The 14,225-nt window shown below is 41.4% G+C and overlaps 1 protein-coding gene across 21 annotated transcripts in view; it reads left to right on the top strand.

Moving 5' to 3' along the window:
• The window catches only part of LOC127005904 (calcium-dependent secretion activator-like), a 214,093-nt gene that overhangs the window by 127,845 nt on the left and 72,023 nt on the right, over nt 1–14,225 (top strand). For all 21 annotated transcript variants that reach the window (XR_007758972.1, XM_050875264.1, XM_050875273.1 and 18 more), the window contains one exon: nt 1,666–1,767. Coding sequence is in view for 20 of the 21 variants with exons in the window: in XM_050875264.1 (XP_050731221.1) it covers nt 1,666–1,767 (102 nt within the window). In the remaining variant the exon portion in view is untranslated. The remainder of the gene's footprint in view (nt 1–1,665; nt 1,768–14,225) is intronic.

Below are 14,225 nucleotides of genomic sequence, written 5' to 3'. Positions count from 1 at the left end.
TTCCAAGCAACCTCTACTTTCCAGTATCACTTTTTTCATTGCATAAGGATTTTCTCACAGAAGCTTTCCCATTACCTTAGCTGGCATTCTTCTCTGCAGAAATTCTTCTTGGTTAAGTGACCCAGAGACACAGAATATTACTTTTTATAGTTATTGGTATTATATGCTCAGAATTACTTATCATCTTTTCCTGTAACAAAGAAAAAAAAACTTCAGACATTCATGTAGGGAGTCATATTACAGTTACACTGTTTTGAAGATACTTGTAAAATAGTGATGAAAGAGGTTTTCACAGAGAATTTAGATCACCAGTTATTTTTAACTGTAATAATGTTTTTCAATAGGAATTGCTTAGGAAGGAATAATGATTATTTGAATTTGCCCTCAAGGCCTAAGTTCATTCACATCCTTGTGCAGCCCTTCCCATTTTTCTCTCAGATCCAGGCATGAACATAAGCACAATTTGTAAACATAAAACAAAAAACCTTTAACCAAACAGATTTGCAGAAACCCTTCCCATGATGCCTAATAGGCAATTTACTATTCATAATACATATGTGTGTATGTCTATCTGTATGCAGAGTGCCTTGATTTTTTTTTGGAGTGAATGAGACCAGGTCACAGCTAGTTCCTTTGTCTCCAACCCCCAACTCAATGGACAGAGGTCTGGGTGGCCCTCAGTAATATTACTTAATTGATAAGAGTGTGGTGGGTTAACACCTCAGAGACCAGGTAACTCACCCTGCCTGCTGAGCACTGATGGTACACCCTAGGGTGGTTCACAGAAGCTCTGCCACCACCACCATGCAGTCCCTGATCCTAAATAGTTATAAATGTATTATTATGAAAAAAAATATCATTAACATTAAGATGCTTTTGCAGATACGTATATGATTGTAGTCTCATATAGTTTCTCCATGATATTTTCCAGTGCTGCTAATGTGGTTGGGATTTGTGCAAGAATTTGTGCTTTAGTATAATTTGAGTCAGTCTTGAATGCATATGAAACATAAAAATTGACTAATGCTTTTGAAAGAAAGAAAACTACTGCATGGCAGGTTTTATGCAAACTGCATCAGTCACGGCCACTTGCTACATTGATTTATGCTTGATGCATCTTTGTCTGCCATGAGTATTCATGATAATTTAGAATAAGATTCTGATATTCCAACCATCTATATTACATTATTGTATACAAATAATGGAGGTATGTTAGTTGCTCTGCCATATATCTGAAATTTAATTGGTCAGTTGATATTCTTTTTATTTAACTTTTGATAATTTGACATCAGCAGCCAGGTGCTGAGTGTCTATAAGTTGCATAGGAAATTTGTAGTTTCATAATGTTGGAAGAATTATTAGTGTCTCCCAAACTTCTAACATAACATTTGGGGCTAATGTCTGAGTAAATTTGTTTTATTCAAAGGACAGTTTCTGAGAATGATATGTAACAAAGCCTTAGTGCTACAAAAGTGGAACACATTTTCTATAAAGTTGTAAATTTCTTTTCTTAGCAAAAAGAGGTTTATTATAAAGAAAATTAGGTTTATTATAAAGAAAATTTCACAACTTTTTTTTATTTAGAACTCATCAAGGAAATTAATTTCTAATTACTCAGACTGCAGCCCTTTCTTTGGCATGCCATAACATGACCTCTTAACTCAGACCTGATGGCGTGGGGACCGTCCTGGCAGAAGAAAAGGAGCGCTTCCAACATATCAAGGAGAGACTTAGAGTCTTACTTGAACATCAGATCACAAATTTCATGTAAGTTATTAATAATGATCAATTTAATATTTTTGAAATATCCCAATGCATGAGTATTTTTAAGTGGTGTTACATGTTACTTCAATGGTTTCAATTATGTATGTACATGTACAGTAAGGTCTCGCATCTAACAAGTTAACATCTAATGAATTTGCAAGTTATAACATTATTAGACTTCTACCCATATTCATATCTAACAAGAAAGTTTTGAATTTTACTTAAAAATACCAGGTACAGGGCTCAAATCAGCCACCACCTTGGCAGAGTGTGTGACATCACTGTTGTCCACCCTTCCCTCGCATTGCCTCTCCCCAGTCTCTTACCTCAGTCCTCACCATACATATATATCACTATGTTGTATAGCTACCTCTTACTGCCTTAACCCTAGAACGGTTACCTCCTGTAGTGCCAGTAGGCCATCTTGAGGGTACTCTTCGTTGACTCCAGCCCATTAGTGGCGCAGACAAATTTTATTTATATTGGTTGCCGTGATTTATGACTTACTTGGCCCATGCTGCCCCCCTGGTGCTATTCTTGACCGAAGTTGCTGAAGTTAGGGTTGATTGAAGATCTGGGCAGCATGTGGGTAATCTTCCGCCACTTGGCGATGGTTTGAAAAATCAGCGTGTTTCGGTGGGACTTGAACCTAGTCCATGCTAGGTCCTCGGACTCACCACACCCTCACGCTGACCCCTCGGCCAACGCTTCTCCAGAGAGTTATGTGGTTATGTGGTCCATGATATTGTACCAATGTATGGACATTAAAACAAAACAAAATTAGTCTTAATGAAAGTGAAAATATGTTGCAGAAGTACAATGTTTTGTGCTTATTATAACAACTTTCAAACTTGAAATTTACAATTTCTCTCTCTCTCTCTCTCTCTCTCTCTCTCTCTCTCTCTCTCTCTCTCTCTCTCTCTCTCTCTCTCTCTCTCTCTCTCTCTCTCTCTCTCTCTCTCTCTCTCTCTCTCTCTCTCCATATATATATATATATATATATATATATATATATATATATATATATATATATATATATATATATATATATATATATATATATATATAAGTTGAGAATCCTCTATCCGAAATCCCAAAATCTGAAAACCTCCAAAATCTGAAAGTTTTTTTAATGCTGACATGACGCATCACATATGAAAAACTCCACAAAGTGATAGGAAATGATCAAACTGCCACATGCAGCTGTTGTGTGCTGCTCAGTGTTGCCAGGTCCACGGTTTACCCGCCCAGTGGGTAGGCGGTGGCCGAACTGGTTGCGTACTGGGCCCACATTCACCGAGTGATGGACGACGCGGGTTCGAATCCCCACGCTACCACTCGGACTCTAGAGGAAGCCGTCCAAACGAATCAAGAACGATTTCCGGGGGGCAGCATGAGCCAATGCAAGATGGCGCCACTATAAACACTCGCCTGCGCCAGAACAGGCTGGGCCGACCATCAGGCCCCACCTGGAAGAAGCCTTGGTCTGACCATCAGGCCCCACCAGGAAGATGCCTACCGGCGCAACAGGCAACGACATAAAAAAAAAAAAAAAAAATGGGGCGGGTAAACCTACTGGTGCATCGACACCTTGGGCGTTAAAACATCTGCCGGCCACAGTCCACAACCCGACAACTCTGGTGCTGCTATGTGTTGGTTTGTAGTCAGCAGTCGTCACACCTTCGCTCGTTACTCATTGTGATTACCGCGTGTTATGTGCTCGGTGGTGTAAAGATATTGTTGAAAATGTCAAAAGGGCCTGCATATTCCAAAATCCGAAGAAATCAGAAATCTGCAACACTTTCGGTCCCAGGAATATCAGATAAGGGATTCTTAACCTGTATTTGAAAAATATGTGAAAAGTGGTGTAAAATTAACAAAAACTATGTTGGCACAGTACCACAGTAGTCTGCATAGTAAACTCATCAGCCTTCGTCCATGTAGAGTCTGGAGGTGTGCCATGCAGCTCCAGGGCCCGCAGCCTCCACCCAGTGTCAGAGAGCCAAGCTGTCAAAAAGGGGGTTTGGTTTCTGAAAATAGGAAAAAAAAAATGTACAATTAAAAAAATCATCTCTCCATAATGAACAGCTTTAGGTGTGCATACAATGGCTCAAATCATTGTCTGAAAGTAGAAGAAGCCTCTGGTTCCTTCAGCGCACAATCTCGTCAATGAACTCATCAGGAAAAAAAAAAAGAGGTCAAATGACTTGATGGGGGTGGTCATCCATCTTGCCTCCTAGGTGGGTCTTGGGGTGGGTTTTATGGACCACGTTCCTGGCTGGCGTCTTCACAATGCAGGAATGTAGTTGTTGACAGCAGTGCCATTGAAAGCCAGATGTGCTCAACAACATGCTGATGCCAAAGTCAATCACTAGACCAGGGGAAGGACTTTGAACATGTCGTCCAAAGTGATCGCAAAACATTTGAATAATATTTTATTTTATTTTTAATATAAATTTTGACTTACGACCAATTCGTCTTATGACCTGCCTGTCAGAACCAAACCCTGCTGTAACTCGAGGACTACCTGTACATGAATATATGTAGCATGCATTTTATTGGAACTGGTTATTTAATTATAACTGTACCTACAGTGGTACACCGAGTTTGGCAGGATCAAGATCTGCGGTTACAAGGTTTTGCGGTACCTCACGAATATTCCTCATTTGGAGTTTTGTTCACTTGCTGTGCCACATTTTTGTACTACTCACACTTTCTACTTGATTTTGGCATGATTAAGTTATCCATTACTACTAGTGGTGCCAGAGATTGGCTAAGTACACCAGGTGGTAGCAAGTACAGTGATTAAGAGCAGAAATCAGAGAACTTGGCAGGGCAAACAACGTCGCAGGAAAACTTTAGTGCGTCTCAAAATTATTGTATCCCATGGACTTGATGAAGCACCTCACACAGCCTGTTCTTTGACCTCCAGATACAGCTAGAGGCTCCTTTTGGGGGCCTTAATAGTAGGCCCACTATTCAGCTACTGTTCCTGCCTAAATGTTACCTTTGCTAGTGATTGTCTTGTAGACTCGTGGACTAAAGACCTGTAGGCTACTAGCAGGACAAGAAACTCATGTCTTCTTCAAGATAGCTTTCCAAGATTCTAGTTGAATCTGCTCACCATCCTGTTTGACTATGGAAGCAGTAGAGGGGTCTTAATCTTCTTTAAGCCCAGAACCCTGCAACACTCAACAAAGACTGTGTACTAAAGATTTCTGCCCTGGTCAGAATGAAGCTCACTTAGTACACCAAGAAACAGAAAAACTGGCTGACTTACACTTTGGCAATGGTAGTGGCTCCCTGGTTTTAAATGGAATGCCTTTGGCCAATTCAGGAAGTAGTCTATGGCTACATTGATGTACCTATTCTTATTGCATGTGAGAGGCAGGGGTCCCAGCCCTATACAGAACCAGCAGGGCTCAAGGATGTATAGGGACCCTTTTTGCACAGCAGACATCACAGATGCAACACAATTCTTCTACATCCTTCTGCATGCCAGCACCACTGGCGCAGGCGGCTCAACCTCTTCTTCACTTACAGGTGGCCACTGGTTACGTTGTTGTGCATCTTCTACAAGTTGGCTGCCCACAATTTCATGGGAAGGATGGTCAACCAAGAGCTTTGAAGACCATCAACAGTCACCCAACAGTGCTGCAACCTCCCATTGTCCAGTCATAGTGCATCCCACTGACCCCAGTAGCTCTTGGCAGCAAGACTCTCTCCAAAGATTATCTAAAAAGCTGGTCATACAAAATGCTAGCTCATACATTCCATGACTGGGTAAAGGTCACAGTCTTCCAAGTGCAGCCTTTGAAGGTTCCATCTGAGAACTTGCAATGACTCCATTGCAGTGCAGCAACATTTCCTAAGGTCACCCTTTTTCCTATTGCAATTGACACTTTGGCTTAGCTCGCTGCTGAGGCCATCTGCATCCTTTGTGTTGGTCCAGGTCTGTGAAGAATTATGTGCAGGCAGACCTTATTATACGTATAGGTTAGGTTCTTAAGAACTCTTACGGATAATAATTTTACAAATTACGTAACAAGTTTTCTAATATATATCAGTTTAAAACTGGGGGGGGGGTACATTTCAAGCCCCACTCCATCAAAAAAGAGGGATGTATGTATGTGCTATACCAACATTCCAGTATGTAGTTTATTTTCTTATTCCTTCCCAAGGCTGTGGGAAGGAATTGATTTGAACATATTTTCTATACATTTGCAATGTCTGCCCTGTGTGAATCATTTGATCCAAGAACAGGTTGCAGGAAATATGGGGTGTGTACGAAGGTGGGCAGTACCACTGGCATATTTTTAGTACCACTTTGAGTATTGGCAGTACTTTTTCTGATCTGTACTGTTAGTGATACCGCCACTACTTTTACCACCATTCCCTTAGTGGCAGCAATGATTGGTACTTCATTGGTGAAAATGTGCAACTTTTGGAAAAAGTGTTCAGCGATGGTGAACTCACTCTGATGGATGCTTACTTTTGCCTACTGTTTGAGCAAGAATGAACAACTCTTGCTTTAATACAATTCAGGGAAGCAGATGGCTGTGTAATTTTGTGAATGTGTGCATTTTTATGTTAATGTGAAGATCTGTGTGTGACTTATAGCTGCCCTTCCCACGTTTGTTGGGACTTGCAGCTTCAAGCTGTGTTTGTGTAAGTTTTGTGTGCCTCTTTGTAAGTCGTGGATCTGTGTTTGTTACCACACAGTTACCACATGTTTGTACCCAAGAAAGGGGGGAAGCTGTTTACCTGTATATATGTGTATGCATCCATGTATGTTTCTGTGTAGGCCTGTGTGCAATCTGAGCCATCTTCCCACACTCAGAGCTGGAGCTAGTTTGTTGGTGTTCATGTGTGTGTGTTCGTATATTTGAGTGCATACATGTTTGGGCTGTGCACCCAAGATTAAGAGACCAGATGTTTGTGTGTGTATTTTTCATGGTCTGTATGAGACACTCAGAACTGAGTTTAGTCAAGACAGTGAGAGTGAATCTGTTCTTGGTCCTCAAAGGCAATGGTCATGGGAGGAACGCAGTGTCGTTTTCACCGCTCAGCCAGTGTTGCTCTCATATTTTCCCATATAATTTTTGCTTCACACAAAATTCTGCCTCATTTGAGCATGCTCATGACATCACTTTTGGTGGAGGGTGTGAGTTTTGTGTTCAGTTTTGTGTTGAGTTTCTGAGATATTTATTTGGCCTATTCATGCCCAGTACGTGTTTTCATGTCAACCTTTACCAACCTGCCTCTTCAAGGCCACAGTGCTCTCAGGTTCTAACCTTAGGTGGTAGACTGCTACTTCAGAGCTTTGTGTGACAACAAAAAGAAGGAGAAAGAGGCTGAGAGTTTTGTGAAAGGTTTTTTGAATGAAAGGTCAGAGAAAGAAAACAACTATGTGTTTTCATTCAAAGTACTGTTGGATTGATTCATTGGGTTCAACGTACCAACCCTCTCCATTGCTGCAGTAAAACCTCTGTTGTCAAGAGGAAAGGATGACCTTAAACTAAAACAAGCAGGACTGAGCGATGATCGCTTCACAATTACATTTTATATTGGAAATTTTAGTCTATTCCACCCCAGTTGACTACAAATATGAAGAAACTTTAGCAAAATAAGGAAGCGCTTTTGAGTGCCTGCTCCCCAACAGATTTTCCCCAACCTCTATCGGGTTAGCTCTAACCAATCACCAGCAGCAGAGCGACTATGCTCTTCCTACATTGTCTATAGGGGAGGCTTTTCACCTGAATCATTGTCACCTGAGGTGGAATAGGCTATAATAATACATAAGCAGAAAGGCCAAAGAGGTAAGTCTCACTTTACAAACAAGTTACACTCCTGAGAAAGAGTTTGTTAAGTGAAATTTTATTGTGTTAATCTATTATAACATGCGTTGTATAGTTGGTTCCAGAAGCCTCATTTTTCTTGCATCCAACAGTATTGACCCCTTTTTACTCAATTTGAATCAATATTTGTGTATTCTATACAGGTAATCCTTGACTTACTGTCAGGGTTTGGAACCAAGAGGCTGTTCATAATTCAAAATTTACATAAAAAAAAATATTATTCAGATGTCCTGCCAAGGGATGTTACAAAATTAATCTACCATCTAGTTTTGCTTAGATAGCATTGCTGGCCTTGGTCTTGGTCCCCAGCACCAAGTCGTTGTGCTGGCGGGGAGGGGGCAGTGTTTGTAAACAAAGGACATGTAGTTCTATGAGTGGCCAGTGTCACCTCTGCCACATCTTTTTACCTACTGTGAATGTTTCGTTCAACTATGATTGCTGTTTCTGATAGACGGTTGCCTATAGAAGCTGCTGCAGGAATATTGTGAGGGGCCTCACATTGTGGGATGCCATTTTGCTAACCAATTGGCATCTGCTAAATCTAGCAGGAAAGCTTGTATAGCGGACTGTAGCCCTATAAACTGGTTGAGCAGCAACTAGTGATACGATCATGAATAGCACTTAAAGCTTGTGTTTCAAATGTAACTGAGAGGGAAGCATGAGTTGACTGGCCCAGCCCACCCACCCTTCCCCGCTCTTGCCTCCCTCCAGCCTGGCTGGGGGTCCAGCACGTGAGGACGGCAGCGGGGTGGGGGGTGGGGGAAGTGTAGGAGCGCTGTGTAAACAAACTGCTGCTCTTCCCACACTGGGATATTTGAAATGCTGTCATTACTTGGCCAACTATTACTGATATTATTGGCCATATAAATGCGAACGGTCATAAGTCACATTCGTCATAACTCAAGGACCACCAGTAATTCCCTAACATTTAATTTACAACTACATCTTCGATTTAAAACAGTAATAACATCCTCTCAGCTGAATTGTCCGCATAGTTATGAGATAAATGGCTCATGCTGTGTACCTCACCCCTCATAGTTCTCCAGCAAGAGTATCACCACAACAGTAATTGTCACTAATCAGCCCACAACTGAAAAAAATGTAAATTCTATCTCTACCATGTGATCAGAATAAATTTTATCTACTTTCATTTCTTATCTTTTATTTATAATATTGGCTGTCTTATTCTTCATATATAAATCAGTGGTTATTGACCAAGCAGTGCAGAGTGCTGCTCTTTATCATGCTGTCACTTTTACAGCAATGTATTACTATCCATGCAGTTAAGGTGGGATTCAATTCATTATTAAATACAGTCATTCCCACTAAATCACAGTTTTGTCCAGCCACAGCTCAAAAAAATCAGATATTGCAAAAAAAGGAACTTTTGAAATTGCCATGGATATTTCTGCCTGCTAAATGTGCATGAGATACATGTGTGGGCTGATGCTGCAGAGTCACAGTGTACCTAAGTCCAGATCACCTGTCCTGCTGTATTGGTGGTCACTAATTTAGCCTTTTCATTGACTGCCATGGCCCACAAGCAAGTTGGAGTCTTGTAGGTTCAACATTCAGGGGTACAGCTGGTTGGATGATTTTCTGCTGATAAGTATGTATTGGCATCTGCTTCCAGAGCCAGTCTGTTTTGTCACAATTATCAATTTGTTTAACCCGTCCACTGCGATTAGCATGGATTTCACCTTCACTGGTAGCCTGGTAACATTATAGTCCCAGGTCTTTCTCTGCCTCTGTGGTGGATAGTGCAGTGTTTCCCATGCGGTATAGGTGTGCTGGATATCCCCTCCCAATGTACAGGACTTAATCTTTTTCTTCATTGAATTGTAGCAGCCACTTTTTGCTCCATTCCTGTTGCTTTGTGATATCTTCTTGTAGGAAATCCGCAGTCAGGGGGTTAAGAATGTAATCACGTTCTGGGAATGTTATTGATGCTTCCCCAGTAATCTACAGAATTTGAAGTTCATATTGTTTCACAAAACTATGAAAACGTTCTCTAGCTTTAAATTATTCTTCAGCATACTTTCATGAAGGCTATGTGCTTTCTCACACAACTCACTATCCATTGGAACATTTTTATGCACCATAATTATATCCTTCAGACACATATTCAAAGCTTTTTCTGGGTTTGAAAGTGTTTTATCATAGACATCATATGTGTTGCCTCTAATGCAACAATAAAATTAGCTCTAGTTACACTTTCTTTTTCATGAATTGTGTGGATGCTAGATTTATTCTTTCCATATCAGCGGCCAACTTTCTCAAAAAATTACGCTTTCCTGTGGAGGTACTCTAAACCCTTGATTTAGAAGATTTCAAATTTAACAGACTCTATCTGTTACCAGACAAGCAGACCAGATCACTCAAAAAGTCCACTTCTTGAAAATTGTGTCCACCTGGTGGCTACATGGTGGTGAAGTGTTCCTGCTAAATCACACATCTCTTTCAGTACATGTCTGCCTTATACTAGTGGACCAGCACAATATTGTAATATATATGCTGTACAGTATACACACATACCATGCTGTAACAGCAGCACTGTGTGGAAGGTAACTGTTCACTTTGGAAGTTTATTTACCATTGGCAACTTCATATGTTGCCAAGTGGTGAGTCACCGCGCTGATCGGATGTGCTGCGCCTTGCTCGCGAAAGCGCTGTGTCGACATGGCTGGCCGAACCAAGAACTCGGTTGAGTTCTGTTACGTTTGTGCGGATCCCACAGGCGATAAGTGGATAGGGTGCAGTCTGTGCCCTAAATGGTGTCATGTGAAATGTGTTCATCTGTCTGGAATTAAGTCGGAGAATATACCTAAAATAAATTGGATTTGCAACCCATGCCTTCATAAAGCATCTTTGGCTACCAAAATTGTGGAAAAAATGGAAGAATTCAAGCTAGAATTATCTAAGGAAATATCAGAAGTGAAACAAGAAGTTGAGTCACGAGCAGTGAGCGTGAAGGAGGAGCTGGGGGAGGTGACGCAGGAGGTGGCGGACGCATTGCAGCGGGCTGAGCATGTGGAGCCAGCAGATGCAACCTGGGCTGAGGTCATCAAACGTAAGAGGAAAGTTAAGAAGAATTTACTTGTTGTCAAGGCCTCTACACAGGAAAAGAAGGCAACAGACATGAAGGATGAAGTCTCCCAGGCATTGAATGGTATTCAAATAACTGATTCAAGATTTACAAATAGAGGTAACATTGTCATGAACTTTGATAATGAGAACACAAGGGATGAGGCTGCTCAAAAACTGGAGTCTGTTGAGCAAATTAATACCAAGAGTGTTGGAAAGATGAAACCAAAGATCATGATATGCAATGTGCATAAAGAGGAGACCAAGGAAAAAATAAAGGAGACCATCTTAGACCGCAATGAGTTCTTACACGCCACTGGGGGTGTTGAGGATAAGATTGAGCTGGTTTTTAGCAAGCCTGCGGCTGGTGGCATGATGCACTACATTTTGAGGTGTGACCCAACTGTAAGAGAGCTGATTCACAAGAATCACGACAAGCTAAAATTAGAATGGGGAATATACACAGTGAGAGACAGATACCATGCAATTATATGCTACCATTGTCAGAGATATGGCCATCTTGAGGCCAACTGTACTGCCAAGACCAATGGAGACGTCCCAAATTGTTTCAAATGCGCTGGCAATCATAAATCACAGGAGTGCACCATGGCTGAGAAGAAATGCATAAATTGTGTGAGATACAGGAAGCCTGAAATCAACCACTCAGCGAATGATCGGTGTTGTGTAGTTCTCCAGACTGAAATTGAGAGAATTCGTAACATGACTGATCATGGCTATTAATTAGTGTCTGTACTCAAAGATAAATTGTGTGTGATGAATGTTCAGTGTGCTGGAAATAATTGTTGAATATATCATTGTGATACTATAATGAAAAGAGCAGACATGAACACTGAACTACAGTACCCTCTCGAGTTTCGTGCTTCCTTTATTCCGAAGGTAAAGCGCTAAACTCGAGGATCGCGAAACTTGAGGTATTGAAATACATGAAAAAGCACTTATTGGTTCCGGCCCGTGGAATTTTTTTTTTTTTTTTTTTCCGACTTGACTCCCTTGTTATCACAATTTTTTTTTACTTTACTCTCTTGTTATCTCAAAATATGTACCTTGGTAATAGGCAGAAAATGGGAAGTAAGAAGAGGTCGTTCTGAAGCCGCAGTTGAAGGCGACTGCCTTACAATAGGCGCACCTGATAATCACCAAATGGGGGGGTACAAACTTGGCAGAGGGACTTTTTTGGCAGCCATAGCCAGTAACGGGCTGAAGGGTAGCCTATCCAGATATTTTGTTTTTATTTATTAATGATCCACGAGACATCCTAGAGTTAAATCAAAGTGTGTGCTTATCTTTGTATTCATTCATACACACACTGGTAATATTTCTGTGGTGTCTGATTCACTTGTTTGAGTGAAATTCTATTGTGAAAAACAGTCACATATTTGTGTCACTAGTAAAAATGAAACTAGTAATGAAAGTTTTGCCACCATGAAATATACACATATAGATAAATATGAAAGCTCACGACGTCACAATAAGTGACCTCACCCGCTTTGCGCAGTAAAAATATGCTATTTGTGGTATCTGACACCCGCAAAATGGCGCATTGGCTGGCTCGGGCCTGCAGGCTACAGCCTCAACGTTGCCAGATTGTCGTACTCAGCCGATTATATTTCCTGACTTCCTACCCCTAAACTGTCTTCTGGGCTCCAATAACAAGACTAATGTACAGTTATCATTAAAAGAGTTAGATTCTGATGTCTCTTGGCAATAGTTAGGCGTCAGAAACTGGTAAATACTGTGCTCTGAGTACAATGACCTGGCAACGGTGACTATACATATTTTCATATTATTGTTCTGTTGTTTATTCAATGTTCTGTTCAAGAAAAAGAATACCCATAATTTTAATTAGATTTTGGTTATAAGGATTCTTTACGAAATACAATTATAACATTACCTTCTACTAGTTAGGAAACGTACTGAATCCTGGATCGGCTACAGTGATGTTTGGTGCGCCTATTGGCTGGCAGTTCTGAATACACGCTTGTGATCCACGTGGTGTCGTCTGCTAATGTAAGGGTGGTTGCTCACGGTTACCCGTGGTACAGTTGGACAAACCTGTAGCTTATGGTAGTTTTCTTTGTGTTATGGTATAATCTGCTAACTATTTCTGTTATATATCATCAAATCACTAACATCATGATTGACTTTTCAATGCTTATTGAACGTAAACTGCCGCCGCAATCGCAAAATAGCTTGCAGAGAGGTTCAACTTGCTTACTGCTTCCATATTTCCCTCACCGCTCACAAAGACCACAAGCGGACAATAAAGAACAAATCCAGGTAAATTAACACTTTTATTGCTGTGTATTCCCACAGCGCGCATGCGTGGTGGACAGCAGAATGACGAATTTTAGCGGGAAGATATTTTTTGCAACACCGGCCAGTGTATAGTGGACCTTCTTCCTCTTTTGACCTGTAATGCTTTGTATCACTTCTTAGGTCCTCCTTCTCCACATTTTTATACTTGACAACATGCACCTAGGGGCGTTTTCAGAGTCATTTTGTTTGTATTGATCGTTACCAATGGCGCCGATTGCCGCTCTAGTATTTCCACGTGAAACTGGTCGATGGGTAGTGATGTGATGTGATGGTGTTGGAGGTATTGCCTTTACAACGGCACCTCGTGGCGGCTGCGGGGTTAGCCTTGCCCCGCACCTTACCACACTCTCAACACCTGTCACTTTCTCTGCAGCCACCACTACCCCATAAGCCAATTTCACGTGGAAAACTATAGCGTCGATCGCCGCCATTGGTAACGATCAAAACAAACAGTGACTGAAAGCAACCCTTATTTACTTTACAGTGCACACTTATACACTTCACCCTAAACTTAGGTGTTTTTCTGTTCTTTTCTTTCCCTGATTTTGGTTTTCTATGCCCTTTTGCTATTTTCCACTGTTACTTTTCACTGTCACTGCCATGCATTACAGGTCAAAAGAAGAAGAAGAAGAAAACATCACTGGGAGATCTACAATTTTCAAAGACTCGTTCCACAGCACGGGGTGTTCTCTTATCTTGTTAATCAAGTAGTAAGCAAAGCAGCTCTGCCAGTCCATTTTACAAGTCTCTTGGTGGCCCATCTTCCACTGCTCCTCACTCCTCAGCCACTGCCGTCGTCTGTTTGTTTACATACAGCCGTGAGGTACCCAAGTACCCACGCTCGTACTCGCAACCGTTTTCCATTCATACGGACAACCAACAACTCGCTCCCGGTTGGGCATACGAGCAACCGCGGTTGCCCATAGCCCCAATGGTTGGACACCGCCTTTTAAGGAAGCTCGCATGACGCCGACGGTAGATAGACGTGACCCGAACATGTCAAAGGAGCGCGAAACTCGTGGCGGTAATGCGCGAGTCGTGATGGTAAGAATTTAGGACTAAGCGCTAAACTCGAGGATCACGAAACTCGGATAGCGCGAAACTCAAGAGGGTACTGTAATTGTTATATGTGATATTATTCGTAAAAGAAATTAAGACACTCACTCACTCACTATGATGCTT

Source organism: Eriocheir sinensis, chromosome 31, assembly GCF_024679095.1.
Source record: "Eriocheir sinensis breed Jianghai 21 chromosome 31, ASM2467909v1, whole genome shotgun sequence".
Lineage (NCBI taxonomy): Eukaryota > Metazoa > Arthropoda > Malacostraca > Decapoda > Varunidae > Eriocheir > Eriocheir sinensis.
Note: the sequence above shows the minus strand (reverse complement) of the source record. Positions and strands in the feature narration are given on the sequence as shown.